This window comes from Tursiops truncatus, chromosome 13 (assembly GCF_011762595.2).
Source record: "Tursiops truncatus isolate mTurTru1 chromosome 13, mTurTru1.mat.Y, whole genome shotgun sequence".
Classification (NCBI taxonomy): domain Eukaryota; kingdom Metazoa; phylum Chordata; class Mammalia; order Artiodactyla; family Delphinidae; genus Tursiops; species Tursiops truncatus.
Genome location: NC_047046.1, coordinates 22,096,502 through 22,117,367, shown reverse-complemented (window position 1 = coordinate 22,117,367; position 20,866 = coordinate 22,096,502). Strand labels below are relative to the sequence as shown.

The following is a 20,866-nucleotide window of genomic DNA, read 5'->3' as shown; positions in this document are numbered from 1 at the left end:
GGGCGGGGGCAGGAAGCAATGTGGGCGTGCTGTGGGGGAGAAGCTTCCTCAGCTTTGTAGAAGCAGCTCCTCCCTCCTGGCCCCTCTCAGTCCTTGCCCCCTCCCAGGGAGGGGAGGTGTAGCCAAAGCCTAGAGGACAGAGGGTGGGGCATGGGTGTGAGTCACCGATGGGAACTCTGCAAGGCAGAGGGGCCGGGAAGCTGGACTTTGAGGGGCAGTACAGGGGGCTGTAGGCCCCGGATTGGCCTGTGCTCTGGTCACCCGTGAGGCTGTACCCCAGGCCAGGGCCAGAGTGGAGGGGCCACAGAGACCGACCCTGCCATTGGTCACCAGCCAGGGGCCAGAAACAGACTGGGAAACCTGAGGACTACACCATCAGCCTCATTTTACAGGTGAGGAAACAGGCTCAGAGAAGGGAAGCTGCCCTGAGGTCTGGTAGCTCCTGCTGGACACCTGGCTAGGGGGTGGGGATGGCCTGAGCCTCTGTTCTGCTCACCTACCCCCATTCCCCAGCTGCCCAGGTGATGGCCAGGGGAGCCCTGGCCTCACAGTTGTGCTTTGCAGGTGGATAGTGAAGGCCACTGAGAAGAAAGGCTGCTGGCCCTGCCCGGCTGCCCCTCATCTAAGCACACACTGAGACCAGGCTGGTGGGCAGTGAGGCTGGGGGCCTTTATTGGCCAATACACATCTACCTCCTGGTGTCTGTCACAAGCCGTTGTGGGAGCAGGTGGCCCCTCCCTCTCCATGCCCCCTCCGCCTGGGACATGAGAAGGACTGAGGGTTCAGGGGTCAGAACTGAGACAAGGAGCCCTGAATGTCCAGTCAGATCAGGTAGCTTGACCTCAGGGTCAGGAACCCAGCACCAGAAAACAAGGAGACCAGGGGTACAGGTGGGCCCCCCAGGTTTGGCTGGGGAGTGGGGAGGTGAGACTGCCCGCTCTCATCATCCCTGGGTGTGCTGAGGGCCGGGCAGAGCCCCAGCTTCCAAATCCCTCAGTTGCTTGGGGCCTGGATGGCCAGGCGGTTGATGAGAAGACAGAAGCTCCAAACCTGCCGCCCCTCCCCACAGGCCTGCATCACCCCATTTCACAGAGGGAAACTGAGGCCCACGGCCCTGAGCAAAGCCTCACCTCTTGCCTGGACCACACCTCCCTCTCAGGCTCCAGTCCCAGCTCAGCCTCATAGGAGGCAGATGCGCACGGGCTGCCAGGACCAAGACATGCCCACCCCAAAGGCCTAGGTGGCAGAAGGGACCCTGAGGATATTAATAAATACGGATGGCGGACCTTGGAGGCAGCTGGCCAAGTCCAGGCTGGGAAGGGAAGCCTGGCCTGGCCCTCACCAAGGGGCCACCACCACACTCAGTCTCTCTCGTTTCGGCTCCTGGGGGCCACGATCCGGTAGCTGGTGGCGTGTCCTCCCCTCTTGCCCCGCAAGAGGCTGGGGGTGCCCGTGCCGGCAGGGTCTGCCCCTGACCCCTCTGGTTCTGCGGGAGGGAAGGAAAGAGGCCGGGTTAGTGATGTCTGTGTGAGGTGCCCACCTTCCCTTGGCCCTCTGAGGGGGTGGGGGGGTGGGGCTCTGCCCAAGTCTAAGAGGCAGAGGTGTGGGAAAGAAGGGGGTCTGCAAAGCTGGTTAGTGCCCCTCCCCGCAGGAGTTATTAGCCCCTAACCCAACTAGAACACTCAGGGCCTCTATTTGATTTTCTCTGTCAAGTGGGGATCAATGAACCCACCATGTTTCTGAAATGCTTAGCATGTAGCAGATGCTCCATAAACAGTATAGCTCTTTTCTTCGTTAACATATCTTGGAGCAGAGGTGTGCCCTGAATCATTCCCATTTCAGAGCTGGGTAAACTAAGGCCAGGCATCAGCCTCACTCTTCCTCTCTTTTCAGGTTAGGCCACCTGTAGTGGGGAAGGGTTTAGGAAGGCCAGGCTCTGCCACTGACCTACCGTGTGGCTTTGGACCTCTGTCAGGGCCTCAGCTGTCTCATCTCTAAAACCAGGGGGACAGTTCCAGATACAGAGGCCCTGGCCAACTCCAGTAATTACTGAAGTTAGTTTCGATTTAGCTATGGTGAGATATGCCCCAACCTGCAAATAAGCTGGCCCCCAAGAGTAAAACCGGATAATTGGCATTCTTCCCACCTGGAAAACTACTCAACCTTTAAAATGCAGATCAGGACCTACCTCTTCCAGGAAGCCTTATGTAACTATCACCTCAGTCCCTCTCAACGTTAAATGAGGGGTTAGGCAGCTCGGAAGGATGGGCTGTTTTTCCAGGGGGAGGGCCCCAGGATGGAGGACTTGGCTGAGCCTTCGAAACACTGTTCACAGGAGAGACACTTTGACTCTGGTGAGCACCAGCTTCCCACTGAAGGCAATGCCAGGGAGGGAGCTATACCCTCATACTCATAACTGTCTAGCACTCTGACCCTGTGTCTCATGCACCTCTGGGCTGAGATTTGGCGCCCTTGGGGCAGACAGGTATCTGCAATCACAGCCAAGGAACATTTCATGCCCTAAAACAGGGAGCATAGGAGGAGGGTAGCTCAAAGCTCAGGTTCCAACATCAGCTCAGGCCAAGTCCTGGCCCTATCATGTCCCAGTTATGTGGCCTTGGGCAAGCAAGTCCCAGAACCTTTAAGCCTCATCTGGAATGTGGGATGACACTCCTGTTGTCACACCCTTGCAGAGTGTTCAATGTGACCAAGAGTGGAAAGTGGTTTTCACAGTAAATGTTGGATTATTATGGTCACTAGGTTGGTGTGTTTTCGACCCAGGGCTCCTGCAGGTCTGGTCACTGTGAATCAGTCATGAGATGCTGTTCTGACATGATCAAATTCAGGGCTTTGGTTTCCCCCGGGCCCCACTCAGTGCCTAGCAAAGCAGAGGGGTCAGGGAACCTTTGCCGATGGAGCCCAAAGAGCTGGCGCTTCAGAGACCTGACCTAGGGCGGACCCCTGGCCTCACCACTACTATCCCTATGTCCCGGGGGAGTCACACGAGCCCTCTGAACCTGTGTTTCTTCATCTGTGAAGTGGGCACAGTGTCGCCCACCTAGAAAGCTTGTTGCAAGGACTGGAGATGATGGATGTAAATTTCCCGGCCCAGGTGGACTGGATGTGTGACAGCTGTTACTATTATCATCATTATTGATTATAATCTAAACATGAGCCCCATCTGGGTCTTTTGTTAGCACCTGCTGTGTATGATGGGCCAATGGGGAAGGCTCCATGTCCTCTACTCCCCTCCTCCTGGCCACACTGCCAGGTGCCTGGCACTTCCTCCCTGGGCTGCTGGAGACAGAGCCAGCTGAGGGGGGCGGAGCACAGATCCAAGGCCACAGTGTGTCCCTTCTGGCTCCCCTCCCAATCCTCCTGAGAGGGGAGTCGGGGGACACCTGACAAGGAGCTGAGCACCTGGGATTTGGTCCTTGGTCCTTCCTCTGGGAGAGGGGAGGAGGTCTGGGAGATGGTCTGAGTTTTCACAAGTTGGGGAAGCCCTGTGGCATGGCGAGAGCAGCTTTGGAAGCAGAACCCACACACCTTCCCACTTCTAGGCCTTTGTCCCCATGGGGGCTGCCCTCCCACCACTTCCTACTGGCACACTCGTAGGGACCTTCTATGACTAACGCAAGGGTCCCATCTTCCAGGAAGGCTTCTCCTCACACACATCCTTTGGTGCTCCTGTACCCCATGGCCCTCATCTCTATAGATGCTGAGGATTGCCCACCACCCAATGGGCAGCTCCCCAAGGTGGGTACCCTGAGATCTGCCTCAGACCCAGCCTGCAGTAGGTGTGCCCTACAGTTTTGCCAAATGAAGGAGGCTTGGCTCTAACCTTGGCTCTCCTTCCTGCTGGGGGCCTCAATTTCCCCATCTGTAAAATAGATGGGAGGTTGGACATTATGTCTGAGGCTGTGTGCACTGATGCGCTAGGACTGGGCTGAGAGATGGGGCAGCTGGGAGAAGGGCTGGGGCCTCTTCACGGGTAGGTGAGGAACGGGGTGGCCGATCCCTGACTCTCTCCAGGGCCAGCCACAGGCTCCAGTTTAACGTGGAGAGACCTCCTTAGGCCCACTGTGACAGCCAGGTGGTGTCTAACCTCCTTCCATGCCTCCCTGACCTACCTTCAAGGACCTTCTCAAATGGGGCCCTACCAGATCTTCTAGCCTCTGTTCTCACCCTCAGCAACCTCACAGAGCTGTCCCTCTAGGTTCTCTCTGGTCTCCTGGCTTTTGTCCATGCTGTTCCTCTGCCTGTTCACTTGCCCCCGATCCTTGCCTTTCAGGTCTCCACTTAGATGCCTCCTCCTCCAGGAAGCCCTCCTGAGACGCCCTCTACCACCCCCCCAGCCTGCATCAGGAGCACTTGTGGGCTTTGGTGGCCACCTGTATTCACTCCACTGTGATATTCCTCACCCTAGGTTTAACGCCCAGTTCCAGGGCTTCCCCCCAGCACCCTAAGCTCCATGAGAGCAGGACCCTGTCTGTCTTATCTGTTGGAGCCTGTGTCAGCAAGGTACCTGGCACAGAGCAGGTGCTCATTCACTCAAGAACTAGTTACCAGAACCTCCTCTGTGCCAGACACCGTCTGCTGGCTGGATGGAAGGGCTGAAGAGTGGCTGTCTGCTAGTCTGGATCCAGTATTGGGAGGTGCCTTCTGTGTCCCCAGGCCCTTCCCAGGCCCTTCCTGGCAGGGGCTGCCCCTGCCTGCCCACCCTGCCGTTACCTGGCCAGATGATGGCTTCCAGCAGGGTGACCCGTCTGGCCAGGAGCTCCAGCTGAGCCTGCTGCTGCAGGAAGCTCTGTAAGCTAGGAGCCTGATGGGAGATCGAGAAGAGCAGACGGTGCATGTCCGGCCTCCAGGGGCTGGGCTGGGCACCGAGGGTGGGGGGCGGGGCCAGTTCCTTCTGGCTTCCGGGCAGGAGCCTGGGCGTGAGTCTCTGTTGGGACCTTGGCTGCTCCTTCTAAGTGGGGATGGGGCTCACTTGTCTCCTCAAGTGACCAGATGGGTGGAGAACTGGTGGGTGAATGCCTGGGGGAGGGTCTCTCAGGCCACTAAAGGGGGACCCTGGGGCCAGGATGGCCTGCCCAGTGAGAGCCTCTGGGGTCAGAACTGGTGGGTGGTACATTACCCAGAGTCCCCTGGGACCTGAGCCTGGCTCTGTCACCCACAGTCCCCTGCACTTCTGGAGTCTAGCCCCATGACCTGTTGTCCTGTGGGCCTGCAGACTGGCTCTGTTCCCCACAATTTCTCTTGAGCTGAGGCCTGACTGGGGTCTGGATTCATTACCCATAATCCTCCTGGGGGCCTGGGCTCTGACGTTATTACCCACAACCCCCTGCACTGTTACAGTCTGGCTCTGTTACCCACAGTCCCCTGCAGTTCTGGAGTTTGGCTCCATTGCCCATAATTCCTTTCAGACTTGAAATCTGTCACCTCTGGTTCCCCTGCAGGCCTGAAAACCACATTACCCACAATGTCTGGAGCCCCAGGTCTTACCACAGGGGTGGGGGCCTGGGTTTCTAGGGCCCCCCCCTTCACCCATGGACAAGGGACCAGTCATTGAGAGATGGGTGGTCTTGACCTTTCAGGTCTCCACCTGGAGAAGGGCAGGTACCTTATCCAGCCTCTTGACTGGACCCGGGCAGCTCCACCCTGGAGGGCCTGGGGAAGCCTGGCAGGCGGGGGCTGGGCTGTCTGTCCGTCTGTCTGTCTCTACTCACCATAGAGCCCAATCATTGTTTCCAAGATTAAAACCCTCTCAGCTAAAATCTTCAAAGCCTCGCGTAGTTGGTGCAACCCCTCCCCCTGTGGAGGAAAGAGACAGATGCAGCCGTGAAGGGGGCAGGGGAGGGGGCCCTGCAAAGCTTGTTGGAGGCCCATGCCCCACCCTGGACATGCACCTGCAGCTCCACACCACCTGCCACAGCCCAGGGCCCACGGACAGCAGGGACAAGACCAGGAGAGGATGGGAGGGGGCCAAGGCAGGCAGAAGCAACCTCCTCAGTAGGATCCCACCCAGCTGGCTGCTCTTTCCTCACACCCCTGCAAATCCTGCTGCACTGAGGGCGGGCGGAGGCCAGTCTGCAGGGGCAGCACTGCTGTCCCAGAGCCTGCCACAGAACCTGCCCAGACGCTGCCGCAGAGCCCCGGCCCCTCCTCCATCTCTGTTGCCTGAAACCAGTTGGTCTCACATCATCTGCACGATTCCTGCCACATCCCTGGGCCACTTGTACTCTTCTTTACTTAACAGTCTTTAAACTGACTCAATTTTGCCTTAAATACTGTATTTGTCTCACCCTAATTAACTCCATTGGTGGGATCAGGCTACTTACCGATATCCTTCCCACTCATGTCCAAATGAACATGTAAGAGTAAAATCAGAAAATGTTTGTGTGGCATCGCTGTTGGGAAGCCAGGCTTAAAATGCCGGCAAAGCTGAAGTTCAGGCCCAGGTGCCCCTGCCCCAGCCCTTTTGAGCCCATCCCTCCCTGGGCTCTGACTACTCCAGGTCCATGTGCTGCACATCCCGGAGCCCAGCCCTCAGCCCCACCCTCTCTTCTCAGCTGAGTCTCCAGCACCCAGGCCCGGGGATGCAGCAGCGGCCCTCAGACCCCTCCCCTAGGCCTCCCTGCTCTGGGGTCTCCTGTCTCAAGTGGTGCCGGTGCTGGCCAGGGACCGCCAGCTGGCCCTCACCTTCACTTCTTCCCAGTGTCTGTCTGTCTGTCCTTTCCTCCCCCAGCATAGGGTCCGCGGTCTTGCCAAAACTCCACACTCCCTCACTCCTTCCTCTTTCCGAGTCCAGACTAAAGCTATTTCTGGAATGTAGATATCTTAATTCTGACAGAGCACCAGGATAGCAATAGAACTATTCCCGCCCTGACACATCTGGGAGCCTCTCAGAGTGCTTCACTTAGTACAGATTAAATGAAGGGATGAGGTATAATATGCATCTTGGTACAATTACTACCTTCAAGGAAGCTGTTCCCACAAAAACGTCTAACAATCAAGAGTCCTCCCAACATGTCTGTTCTGAGTGAGCCCACTGTGGCCATGCTGAGACTGTCCCTTATGATCTGGCTGTCCTGTCCACATCACATGGATGGGGCCACTGACTGGCCATTGGGCCTGGGGGTCACCGGGTCACACTAAAGTAATCTCTCTTCAAGTATTACACCCATCTAAACATGGATGACCTTCAAAAATTACATTAAGCCACTGCCAGCATCGACAATGGGACAAGCTAATGTCATAAGCCGCCTGATGAGATGCAATAAGAGGGCACCACATCCCCAGTTAGTGCACCTGCCAAGGGTATTTAACCTGCATCTCATCACAAGGGAACAGTCAGACAAATCTAGACAGTGGGATAGTCACAAAATGACAAAGTCAAGAGAAAGAAGAAAAGGGCAGGGGGCCTATTTTACATGAAAAGAACCTAGAGGGCTTCCCTGGTGGTGCAGTGGTTGAGAGTCCGCCTGCCAATGCAGGGGACATGGGTTTGTACCCCAGTCCGGGAAGATCCCACATGCCGCAGAGAGGCTGGGCCCGTGAGCCATGGCCGCTGAGCCTGTGCGTCCGGAGCCTGTGCTCCGCAACGGGAGAGGTCACAACAGTGAGAGGCCCGCGTGCCGCAAAAAAAAAGAACCTAGAGATGTGACAACCAAATGCAACACATGAATCTTGATTGATCTTGTTTTTTTTTAAAACTAGCTACAAAAGGCATTTTGGGGACAATGGGTAAAATTTATATATAAGCTGTATATTAAGTGGCATCATTTCACTGAATTAATGTCAGCTTTCTCAGGTGTGACAGTGTTACTGTGGCTCTTTGGGAGAATGTCCATATTCTTTCAAGACACATGCTGATGTGTTAGGGGAGATGTGGATGAGGTCTGCAACTTACTTTCAAATGGATTAGAAAAAAAAGATCTATAGATATATAAAGAGCGAAAGAACAAAGGCAGCAAAATACTAATAATTGGTCAGTCTAGAAGAAGGGTACAAGGATAGTCATTGTAGCAAATTTTCTATATATTTGAAAATTTTCAAAGTAAAAATATGGGGGAAAATGCCAAAAAAATATTCTGGGTGGGTGGCCTGCTGCTTGCACCAATGACGTCCCAGTGCCCTCCAATCCTGGCCTTAGTGTCCAGGGCCTGTTGGACACCCCCACTCGGCTGTCATGTAGACATTCCCCGTTCTCCATGGAGAAAACTCAGCAGGCCAGCTTCTCCTGGCTCTCTTCTCTCTTTTACTATTGTAAACATCTCCCTTAACTTCTCGCTCCCCCCTCCATAGTCAGACAAGCACCCAAGTGTCTCTCAGCTCCATTGACATCTGTCCCTCTTCACTGTCCCCCTTCTAGTTCCGGCCCCCACAGCCTCTTGCCAGGGTGACCAGGACAGCCTCCTGTCTAGTCTCTCTTTCTGCTCCCTTCTCCCATCCTTTCTCCACATGGCAATCAGAGGGATCTTTTGCAAACAAAAATCTGACCATGTCACTTCCCTACTTATAAATATTTCAATGACTCCCCACTGCCCATAGAACAAAGTCCTAATTCCTCAGCATGGCCTCTCAAGTCCTAAAAGCCTCTATGACCTCTGTCTCACTCCTTACCTGTCACACTCTGTCACTCCAAGTATTTGCAGCTCCTCAAACACCCTGGGCCCACTCTTGCCCCAGGGCCTTTGCATGTGATTTTTCCTCTCCTCTGCGTGAACACCCTTTGCCAGGCTTCGGCCTGGGTCTCCTTATCCAAGAAGATGCTAAATCTACCCCTCCACAATCATAGCTGAGCTCCCCCTGTCCTGTCACTGCTGGTTACTGGTCTGTTTCCCCCCACCCCACTGTGACCACCCTGAGGATGGGGACTGTGTCCAAATCACATCTATGTCCACAGTGCCCAGCCTGGGGCCTGGCACCCACCAAGGAGGCGCTTGGGGAAAGTTAGCTGGCTCCCCCAGTCCTGGGAGCTGAAAAGCCTGGGCTTCAGTTCAAGCTCTGCCAACAATTCACTCTGTGGAGTTGGGCCTCAGTTTTTCCTGTCTGAATAAGGGGTATGAGCTTTGGTCTAGATGGGCCAGCTGAGCCCCGTCACTCCCAGGCAGTGCCTGCAGTGCATCCTCATGACCACTGGGTGTCAATGCTGAGCCACAGCCAGGTCAGTGGCTCCAAAAGCTTCACTAAGTGGGGGTTGGTAGGTGGAGTGTGTATAGGAGCCCTCAGGCCTCTTCCCCACACAGACCTCATCCCCACCTGCCCCCAACAGAGCTGTTCTCCCAGCCCCCAAAGCCTCATGCAGCCCCAGCCCAGCGGGTCCCCTCCCAGGCAGGCGGCAAGCAGGGGCAGAAGTGCAGGTGGGTAAGTGGAAAGCAGGTGGATGGGCAGGGGCCCTGCTACCTCTTGTGGGGGCCCCTCCCACAGGTGGTCCTGAGTTTGAAGTCTGTTCTGGGAGAGTTCAGGCATCTGTTCTCCTGTTGGGACCCCCATATAGGGATGGGGCTCCCCAGCCTAATTCAGCCTTCATCCCACCTCTCCCACCTCCTCTAGGCGGGGTGAAAAATGTGTTTCCAAATGAAAGGTCTCTGGGAGAGGCCAGTGAAGGGGCCTAGAGGCGGCAGAGGGCTGGGATCACATGGGTCTAGCTGACCCCCAGCCCAGCTCATGCCTAAGCAGGCAGTATGCTTAAGAGGCTCTGGAGCCACTAGTGGGTAGAGGGTGGGTAAGGGAGTGGGGTGGCAGTGAGGGGCTGGGAGAGGCTTGCCCGAGAGGTAGCAGGACCCCAGAAGTCACGGAAAGACATGGGGGAGGGCTTGTGCAGGGTGGGGGGCTCCCACGGCTGTATCCATCACTGACCCCACAATCAGGAGCAGAGAGGGCAGGGCAGGCGCTGGGTGCTTCCCATGTCTTCATTAACTAATGCCTGCCAGGAAGTAGGGCGTCCCAGCCAGACTGCACCAGGGAGAGGGGTGGACGAGGGAGGGAGGCACAATACCAGCCTCCAAAAGAACTCCCCAGTTGCCTCTCCTGTCTGCCCCCATCCCATCCAGTTTTCCAAATGTGTCCTATATCAGTGATGGTTTCCAGGTCCCTGCACCGTGGGGCTTTTAGTCCTCCCCCCATGTCTCCTGGGTGGGTGATTTCTAGGCCCTGAAATTCATTCACTGCAAGTCTCTCTCGTGATGTGAAGGTTCTAGGATCCCACATGTGGTTTCTAGGTCCCCTTTCCCATTTATTCTATGTCTGCTGTGTATGTGACAGTTTCTAGACCTCCCTTCCCAGCCTTCATGGGCTTCCTTTGTGTACAGTGGTTTCCAGATCCCCCATCTCATTTTCCATGGTTTTCTGGTGCGTATGGCAGTTTCTAGGCCTCTCCTCCGACTCCTCATGGGTCTCCTGTGTATGTGATGGTGTCTGGGACCTCATGTTAATTATAGGTCTTTTGGGTACAATGGATCTAGGTCCCCTGACCTCATTTACCATGTACAACGTGTCCATGGTGGTTTCCAGGTCTCCCTTCCTGTGATTCACGGATTCCTATGTGTATGGTGGTGTCTAGTGCCCTGTCCCTTTTACCGAAGCGCTCCTGTGTACCTCAGCGTTTCTACAACTCCCTTCCTCTGCTGCATGGCTCTCCTAAGGCCTCCTGTCCCGTTCTTCTGTGTGGATATTGTTTTCATGCTTCCCTTTCTTTTGCAGACAGGGGAGCAGAAGCCAAAGCCCTTGCTGGGAGGGGGCTATGGAGGCAGGGGATGCAGTCTGGACTGGGTCAGCCCAAACTGCCCAGGAGGAACTGGCAGGGTCACCCTGGCCTGGAAAGGCCGCAGAAGGAAGGCAGAGATAGGGATAAAGACAGAGGCAAAGAATGTAGGGTCTGCTGATACGGCTGGCCCTGCCCACTGGGGAGGGACAGGATAGGGGAGGACGCTGGGGCTGAGAACTGGCAAGGCTCCCCACTTGGAGACCAGGTTGCAAAGGGGATCTGGATGGGGTGCCCCCACCCCCAAATAATCTCCTGAGTGTCCAGGGCAGGGAGGCAGCGGGAGGGCAGTGCTGGGCTAGTGGCTTACCCAGTGGCTCTTCTCACCAGGGTCTCCTTTGGGGCCAGGTTCTCCCTGCAAGGAGAGAGAGGTAGGAACAGTGAGAGAGGCGAGGATAGAGAGAGGAAGAGAGGCTGAGCAAGGGTGAGACAGAGAGTAGCTCGTTTGGGCGAGATAAAAATGCAAAAAAACAACTGTTTGAAGGCAATGGAAAGTGATAAAGAGCAGCCAGTAACTGAAGGATATCTGACCTTAGAAAGAAGGGAACTGCACTGGGTAACATCAGTATATTTATGGCTTTTCCTCTGAGGGCTCATCCCAACCCCCTCTGCCTGGCAAACAGCTCAAGCAGCAAGCTTTAGTCTTATTGGCCTGAGGAATCAGAGGTCGGGGTCAAGACTGACAAAGAAGGAGGAAACGGAGGGGAAATGCTGGAAAGCAGGGAGCCACAGTAGGGGAGCAAAATCTGTATAAATACTCCACTCTAATCCTTGGATGGTCCGTGAAATGCCCATGCTAAAGTCACAGAGCTGAGTTGGAGCCACACCATAGAGCAAAACTCAACACTCTTCAGAGGAAGACTGTCTTCACTATATTGTCTATATTGTCCAGGATGCAATACAAAATTATTAGACATGTGAAGAAATGGAAAAATGTGACCCATATGCAAGAGAAAAATCAGTTAGTAGAAACAGACCCATAACCAACCCAGGTACTGGGATTACCAGACATGGAGATTAAAATACCTGTGACAACTATGTTAACGGATATAGTGGAGGGACTTCCCTGGTGGTCCAGTTGTAAAGAAGCCACCTTCCAATGCAGGGGATGTGGGGCAACTAAGCCTGCATGCCACAACTACTGAGCTCGCGTGCCTCAACTAGAGAGCCTGCACGCTGCAAACTACAGAGCCCATGCACCCCAGAGGCAGCATGCCACAACTAGAGAAGAGAAAACCCGCATGCCACAACTAGAGAAGAGAAAACCCGCACACCACAACTAGAATCGCGCGCACTGCAGTGAAAAGCCCACGTGCCACAACAAAAGCTCCCACATGCCTCAGTGAAGAGCCCGCCTGCCACAACTAAGACCCAACGCAGCCAAAAATAAAAAATTGAATCTAGTGGAATTGATACAATGGGTGATGAGTTGGGGAATTTCAGGAGGGATGTGAAAATTATGAAAAGAGAATCAAATGGAAATCCTGGAAATAAAAATGATAATACTAGAAATAAAAAATTAATTAGCTGGGATTAATTGAAGATGTGCCATAACAGAAGAAAGAATCAACTAACTTGACAGGTCAATGCAATAATTCTAAGTGAAGCACAGAGAGAAGAAAGATTTTTAAAAAAATTAACGGAGGAAAAAAAAAAAAAAAAAAAATTAACAGAGGGCTTCCCTGGTGGCGCAGTGGTTGAGAGTCCGCCTGCCGATGCAGGGGACATGGGTTCGTGCCCCGGTCCGGGAAGATCCCACATGCCGCGGAGCGGCTGGGCCCGTGAGCCATGGCCGCTGAGCCTGCGTGTCCGGAGCCTGTGCTCCGCAACGGGAGAGGCCACAACAGTGAGAGAGGCCTGCTTACCGCAAAAAAAAAAAAAAAAAAAAAAAAAAAAAAAATTAACAGAGCCTCAGACTTCCCTGGTGGCACAGTGGTTAAGAATCCGCCTGCCAATGCAGGGGACATGGGTTCAAGCCCTGGTCCAGGAAGATCCCACATGCCGCGGAGCAACTAAGCCCGTGCACCACAACTACTGAGCCCGCACTCTAGAGCCTACGAGCCACAACTACTAAGCCTGTGTGCCACAACTACTGAAGCCCACGCACCTAGAGCCCATCCTCCGCAACAAGAGAAGCCACGGCAATGAGAAGCCTGCGCACTGCAACAAATAGTAGCTCCCGCTCGCTGCATCTAGAGAAAAGCCTGCACGGAGCAACAAAGACCCAAATGCAACCAAAAATAAAATAAAATAAATTAATTTTTTAACAAAAGTGGGCGTAGCTATATTAATTTCAGACAGAGCACACTTCAGAGCAAGGAAAGTTATCACGGACATAGAGGGGTCAGCATTCCATGAAGGCATAACAATCCTTAATGTGTATGCACTTTACAACGGAGCATCAAAATATGTGAGGCCAAATCCGATAGAACTGCAAAGAGAAATATATGAATCCGCCAATGCCATTAATCAACCAGATAAAATTGACATCTATAGACCACTTTATCCAACAACAGCAGATTACACATTCTTTTCAAGCTCACATGGAACATTCACCAAGATAGACCACATTCTGGCCCATAAAATATAACTCAACAAATTAAAAAGAATAAAAATCATACAATGTATGCTCTTAGACCACAATGGAATTAAACTAGAAATCCCTAACAAAAAGATAACTGGAGGGAATTCCCTGGCGGTCCAGTGGTCAGGACTCCAAGCTTCCATTGCCGGGGGCATGGGTTCGATCCCGGGTCGGGGAATTAAGATCCCACAAGCCACGAGGCACAGCCCCCCTCACAAAAAAGGATAACTGGAAACTCCCCCAATACTTCGAGATTAAACAAAAGACTTCTAAATAACAGGTGGACCAAAGAACAAATCTCAAGAGAAATTTTAAAATACTCTGAACTACATGAAAATAAAAATGCAGGGCTTCCCTGGTGGCGCAGTGGTTGAGAGTCCGCCTGCCGATGCAGGGGACACGGGTTCGTGCCCCGGTCCGGGAGGATCCCACATGCCGCGGAGCAGCTGGGCCCGTGAGCCATGGCCGCTGAGCCTGCGCGTCCGGAGCCTGTGCTCCGCAACGGGAGAGGCCACAACAGTGAGAGGCCCGCGCACCGCAAAAAAATAAAAAAGAAAAAAATAAAAAAAAAAGAAAAAGAAAATAAAAATGCAACTTAGCAAAATTTGTGGGAGATGGTGAAAGCAGTGCTTAGAGGGAACTTAGTATAAATCTACACTAGTCAAGACAGTGTGGTATTGGCTAAAGAATAGTCAAATAGATTAATGGAACAGAATAGAGAGCCCAGAAACAGACCCACATAAATGTAGTTGACTTTTCTTTGACAAAGGAGCAAAGGCAATACAATGGAGCAAAGGTAGTCTTTTCCACAAATGATGCTGGAACAACTGGACATCTAAATGCAAAAACATGAATCTAGACACAGACCTCATACTCTTCACAAAAATTAACTCAAAATATATCACAGACCTAAATGTAAAATGCAAAACTATAAAATTCGTAGAAGATAACATAGAAGAAAACCTTGATGACCTTGGGTTTAATGATGACTTTTTAGATACAATGCCAGAAGCACAATCCATGAAAGAAATCATTGATAAGCTGGACTTCATTAAAATTACAAACTTCTGCTCTGCAAAAGTGAATGTCAAGAGAATTAGAAGACAAGTTATAGACTCGGAGAAAATATTTGCAAAAGATACATCTGATAAAGGTGTACAAAGGTGTATCTCTGTATATGCAAAATATACAAAGAACTCTTAAACTTCAACAAGAAGAAAACAAACAACCCAATTTAAAAAGCTTTTGCACAGGAAAGGAAATGTCATCAACAAAATGAAAAGGCGACCTATGAAATCGTAAAAGATATTTGCAAGCCACATGTCCAATAAGGAGTTAATATCCAAAATATATAAGGAACTTATACAACTCAATAGCAAAACCCCCAAATAAGTCAATTAAAAAATGGGCTAAGGACCTGAATAGACATTTTTGCAAAGAAGATATACAAATGGCCAATAGGTATGTGAAAAGATGCTCAACATCACTAGTCATCAGGAATATGCAAATCAAAACCACAACCTGAGCTATCACTTCATACCTGTTAGGATGTCTGTTATCAAAAAGATGAGAGATAACAAATGGTGGTGAGAATGTGGAAAAAGGGGAACACTTGTATACTGCTGGTGGAAATGTAAACTGGTACAGCCATTATGGAAAACAGTATGGAGATTCCTCAAGAAATTAAACATAGAACTACTGTATGATCCAGCAATCCCACTTCTGGTTATCTATCCAAAGGAAAGGAAATCACTGTCTTGAAGAGGTATGTTCATTGCAGCATTATTCATGATAGCCAAGATATGGAAAGAACCTGTGTCCATTGATTGATGAACAGATAAATACTATGTGGGTTATACACACACACACAGGAATATTATTCAGCCTTAAAAAAGAAGGAAATCCTGCCATTTGTGACCACATGGATGAATCTGGAGGGCATTATGCTAAGTGAAATAAGCCAGACAGAGAAAGACAACTACCGTGTGGTATCACTTATACGTGGAATGCGGAAAAAAAGAAAAGAAAAGAAAAGAAAAGTTGAACTCAGAGAAACAGTAGAACGGTAGAACGGTGGTTGCCAGGGACTGGGTTGTGGGGAGGGAAGGAATGGAGAAAGGTTGGTAAAAGGGTACAAACTTTCAGTTATAAGATGACTAAGTTCTTTTTCTTTTTCTTTTGGCTGCATCGTGCAGCTTGAGGGATCTTAGTTCCCCGACCAGGGACTGAACCCATGGCAGTGAAAGTGCCAAGTCCTCACCACTAGACTGCCAGTGAACTCCCAGATGACTAAGTTCTAATCTAAGGATCTAAGATATAGTATGGTGACCATAGTTTCTTACAAAAACTTACAAAAAAGTTTATAAAACTAACCATACTCTTACCATATGATCCAGCAATTGCACTCATTGGCATTTAACCAAATTAATTGAAAAGTTATGTCCACACAAAGACCTACACTTGGATGTTTATAGCAGCTTTATTCACTATTGCCAAAACGTGGAAGCAACCAAGATGTCCTTCAGTAGGTGAATGGATAAATGAACTGTGGTACATACAATGGAATATTATTCAAAAAAAAAAGGGCTATCAAGCCATGAAGAGACACGCTGGAACCTTAAATGTGTATTATTAAGTGAAAAAGGCCAATCTGAAAAGGCTACATACTGTATTATTCCAGCTATATGACATTCTGGAAAAAGCAAAAATGTGGAGACAGTTAAAAGATCAGGGGTTAGAAGGGAGAGAGGGATGAATAAGCAGAGCACAGAGGATTTTTAGGGCAGTGAAATATTCTATATGATACTACAATGGTGTATACATGTCATTATACATCTATTAATACGCATAGAATGTACAACACCAAGAATGAATCCTAATGTAAACTATGGACTTTGGGGGATAATGACATGACAATGTGGGTTCATCAATCGTATCAAATGCACCACTGTGATGTGAGATGTCGATGGTGGGGTAGGCTATCCACGTGTGGGGACACGGAGTATATGAGAATTCTCTGTACTTTCTACTCAATTTTGCTGTGAACTCAAAAAATGCTGTAAAAAAGAATTTTATTCATTAAACAAAACAACCAACGAAAAACACAACCCAGCAAGCTTACAGATCCGGGAATCTCAGCCAACCCAAAGCAGGATAAACACAAAGAAAATCACAGCCATCCACATCATGATCAATCTGATGAAAACCAAGGGTAAAGAGAAAGTCTTAAATGCCAAAGGAAAAAGAGACATATTATGTACAGGGGAAAAACAATAAGAATGACAGTCAGTTTCTCATGAGAAATTGTAATTGTCTACATAAGCCAGAGGACCACGGAACAACATCTTTAAAGTAATAAAGGGGGATAAAACTGCCAACCTATCATTTTATATCCAGTGAAAACATCTTTCAAAAATTAAGGTTAAATACAGTTTGAGATAACAAAAGCAGTGAGGATTTGTTGCCAGCAGACCCACACCACAAAAAAGGCTAAAGGATGTTCTTTAGGCTCAAGAGAGATGATACTATATGAAAATCTGGATCTACAGGAAGGTATAAAGAGTATAGAAATGATAAATACATCATGAGATGTAAAAGACTATTTTTCTTTGTTTTTCAAACTTCTTTAAAAGTCAACTGTTTAAAGCAATAACAACAATGTATTGAGGATTTATAACAAATACAGAAGTAAAATATATGATGGCAATAGCACAAGGACAGAAGGGAGTGGATTATACTGTTGTAACGTTCTTATGTATACATGAAGAGGTATAATACTAATTCAAGTAAAAGGATGCATATTGTTATCCTTAGAGCAACCGTGAAAAAAGTAACACAAAGAGGTATAGTGAAAAAGTCATTAGTAGAGACAACACAGAACAATTCTCAATCCAAAAGAAGGTAGGGGATCTAAAAAAAAAGGTACAAATGAACTTATTTACAAAGCAGAAATAGAGTCACAGATGTAGAAAACAAACTTATGGTTAACAGGGAGGAAAGGGGGGAGGAGGGATAAATTGGGAGATTGGGATTGACATATACACACTACTGTATATAAAATAGATAACGAATAAGGACCTACTGTATAGCACAGGGAACTCTACTCAATACTCTGTAATGACCTATATGGGAAAAGAATCTTAAAAAGAGCAGGTATTTGTATATGTATAACCGATTCACTTTGCTGTACACCTGAAACACAACATTGTAAATCAATTATACTCCAATAAAATTTTTTTTAAAATCTAAAATAAAAAAAAAAGAAGGCAGGAAAAGAAGGGGAGAAAAAGAAATAAAGGAGACATTGGGGTAAGTAGAACACAAATAGCCAGATAGTTGACTTAAGCAGAACCATATCAATAATAATATACATCACTAAATGTAAATGGAGGGACTTCCCTGGTGGCACAGTGGTTAAGACTCCATGTTCCCTTGGGCTTCCCTGGTGGCGCAGTGGTTGAGAGTCCGCCTGCCGATGCAGGGGACATGGGTTCGTGCCCTGGTCCGGGAAGATCCCACATGCCGCGGAGCGGCTGGGCCCGTGAGCCATGGCCGCTGAGCCTGCGCGTCCGGAGGCTGTGCGTCTGGAGCCTGTGCTCCGCAACGGGAGAGGCCACAGCAGTGAGAGGCCCGCGTATCGCAAAAAACAAAAAACAAAAAAAAAGACTCCATGCTCCCAATGCAGGGGGCCCGGGTTCGATCCTTGCTCAGGGAACTAGATCCCACATGCATGCTGCAACTAAGAGTTCACATGCTACAACTAAGGAGACCACAAACTGCAACTAAGGAGCCTGCAAGCTGCAACTAAGGAGGCTGCCTGCTGCAACTAAGACCCATTGCAACCAAATAAATAAATAAATGTAAATGGAGAATTCCCTGGTGGTCCAGTGGTTAGGACTCCATGCTTTCACTGCCGAGAGTGCGGGTTCAATCCCTTTTTGGGGAGCTAAGATCCTGCAAGCTGGGCAGTGTGGCCAAAAAAAAAAAAAAAAAAAAAAAGTAAATGAACTCAATAGTTAGGCTGTTTAAAAAAAAAAAGCAAGACTCAAGTATGTCTTTTTTCTTTTTTTGGCCGCACCACGCAGAATGCAGGATCCCAGTTCCCTGACCAGGGCTCGAACCCATGTCCCCTGCATTGGCAGGCGGATTCTTAACCACTGCACCACCAGGGAAGCCCAAGACACGATTTTAATAGAAAGACAAACAAGTTGAAAGTAAAAGGATTGGAAAAGATATATCACGCAAACACCAAGCATAAGAAAGCTGGTGTGGCTATTTTAATATCAAACAAAATAGAATTCAAGACAAGAAGTATTACCAGAGAGAAAGATATTCATTTCATACAGATAAAAGGACCAAGAAGTCATTAAAATCTTGAAAGTGTATGCACCTAATAACAAAGCTTCAAAATACATGGAGCAAAAACTGACCAAACTAGAGCGAGAAATAGACAAATCTACAGTCATAGTTGGAGAGATGGAGAAAGAGAGAAATACAAAGAGTCAGAGAGATGGAGACGCAGAGGGAAGATAGAGAAAGACAAACAGGTACAGAGATACAGAGCGAGAGCGAGGGAGATGGAGGCAGCCTGATCCTAAGAGGCTAATGGAACCCTGAGACGGGGGGTAAGAAAGGAGACGGAGCTTGCTCTGGACCAGACAGGGAGGGACAGGGGCTCTGGCCATAGGAGATGGAGCCATAGCAGGGGTCTGGGCCTGTGGGATCCTGGAGGGGGTGCTGCAGGGTGGGCAGCATCACTTACCTGCTGCCCCATGGAGCCCTGGGGGCCAGGCTCCCCACGCAGTCCCTGTAGGAGGGAGGAGAAGAATGGAGTGCGCTGTCAGAGGGTCTGACCCAGGGTGCCCAGGACTCCCCAGAATCCTTCACCCAGGGCCACCTCAATACTCACTCTCTCGCCCTTCTCTCCTGGGTGGCCGGAGATTCCTTTGGGTCCAGTGGGGCCTGGGGGTCCCTGAGCAACAAGACAGGGCCTCAGCCTTGTGCTGGCGCAGGGTAGAGGGGGCAGGGACTTAGGGGGCAGAGGGGTAGGGAAGGGCACCCCAGCTTGCCCTGGGCTTCTGGGCCCTTCACCACACACCCAATGCCTAGCACACAACAGGAAGTGCATACAGCTCAGTGTTCAGAGCGATGGCCCTGGAGTCAGACAGTCCCTGCATTGATCTGGAAGCTGCCATGTGCTGGCCACAGCCCTAGGGCAAGAATTTCCACCTTTCTTGGCCTTAGGTGATAACAATACTTGCTTCTTGTTACATGGACTGAATAAGAAGATTTACGGAAAGTATCTTGCACATTAAGTGCTCCATAAATGCTTGAATGAATGAATGAAAGGATGGATGAATGGATGATGGATGGATGGGTGGTTGAGTGGGTGGGTGGGTGGATAGGTGAGTGGATGGATGGGTTGGGTGCAGGGGGGGGTGGGTGGATGGACGGACAGAAGAGTGGGAGTACTTGGAGAAATACTCACTATATGTCCAGGATTCCCAGGGATGCCCATGGGACCAGGAGGTCCAGGAGGACCTGGAATAAGACATGATGCCCTCAACAGTACAATGCCAGGAAGTCCACCATCAGCTCCCTCCTGATAGCCAGCCCCTAGTCTCTCTGCCATCCCTCAACCCTGCCCCTTACCCTAGACCTGGACTCAACTTACCCATGGGTCCTGGTGGGCCTGGGGGCCCAGTCGGTCCCTGGGGCCAGTAGCTGCTGGTCTCAGTGAAGGTGTTGGACAGAAATGGGTCCCCTGGGGGAGGAAAGATGAGTGAGCAGGGCTGGGCTGGGCGGGGCAGAGTGGGGCAGTCAGTTTTTTTTTGTTTGTTTGTTTGTTTGTTTCCAGTACGCGGGCCTCTCACTGCTGCGGCCTCTCCCGTGGAGCACAGGCTCCGGACGCACAGGCTCAGCGGCCATGTCTCATGGGCCTAGCCACTCCGCGGCATGTGGGATCTTCCCGGGCCAGGGCACAAACCTGTGTCCCCTGCATCGGCAGGCGGACTCTCAACCACTGCACCACCAGGGAAGCCCGGGCAGTCAGTTTTAACCTGTCACTTCTGCCAAGCCAGCTTTGACTGCCCTGTGGGACAGCCTGCAGCATGGCTGGGGCCACCAGGCACCCACTCCAAGGGTGGGGAGTCAGGAGACTGTTGGCCATGCAGGACCAGGAAGCAGGGAGACACTGCCAGAGTCTAGCCAGTGACATCCAGCAAGTGTCTACCCTGCTGAGCCTGTACTGTCACGTGCCTAATGGGAATAATAATAAAAGTTACCATTTTTGACACTTACTTTGTGCCAAGCTTCTGTGCATGTGTGTCATACAGATAAGGAAACTGAGACTCTGAGATGGAGAATGTTTTGTTGTTGTTGTTGTTTTTTGGCAACACCCCGCCACACGTGGGATCTTGGTTCCCTGAGCAGGGATCGAACCCGTGCCCCCTGCATTGGAAGGGCAGAGTCTTAACCACTGAACCGCCAGGGAAGTCCCTTGGAGAGGGAGAATG

General features: G+C 50.5%; 1 protein-coding gene across 5 annotated transcripts in view; it reads right to left on the bottom strand.

Annotated features, from left to right (window-relative positions):
* Positions 1 to 20,866, bottom strand: part of EMID1 (EMI domain containing 1) — a 52,540-nt gene that overhangs the window by 10,734 nt on the left and 20,940 nt on the right. Inside the window, exons 10-17 of one of the 5 annotated variants that reach the window (XR_012325248.1) lie at positions 20,026 to 20,115; positions 19,840 to 19,892; positions 19,261 to 19,323; positions 19,114 to 19,158; positions 11,079 to 11,123; positions 5,730 to 5,814; positions 4,732 to 4,822; positions 1,430 to 1,486 (exon numbers count right to left, since the gene is read on the bottom strand). Coding sequence is in view for 3 of the 5 variants with exons in the window: in XM_073790276.1 (XP_073646377.1) it covers positions 1,265 to 1,486; positions 11,079 to 11,123; positions 19,114 to 19,158; positions 19,261 to 19,323; positions 19,840 to 19,892; positions 20,026 to 20,115 (518 nt within the window). In the remaining 2 variants the exon portion in view is untranslated. Of the gene's footprint in view, positions 1 to 650; positions 1,487 to 4,731; positions 4,823 to 5,729; positions 5,815 to 11,078; positions 11,124 to 19,113; positions 19,159 to 19,260; positions 19,324 to 19,839; positions 19,893 to 20,025; positions 20,116 to 20,866 lie in introns of those variants that run through there. The other 4 variants (XR_012325247.1, XM_033837133.2, XM_073790277.1 and 1 more) reach the window with 4 other exon arrangements.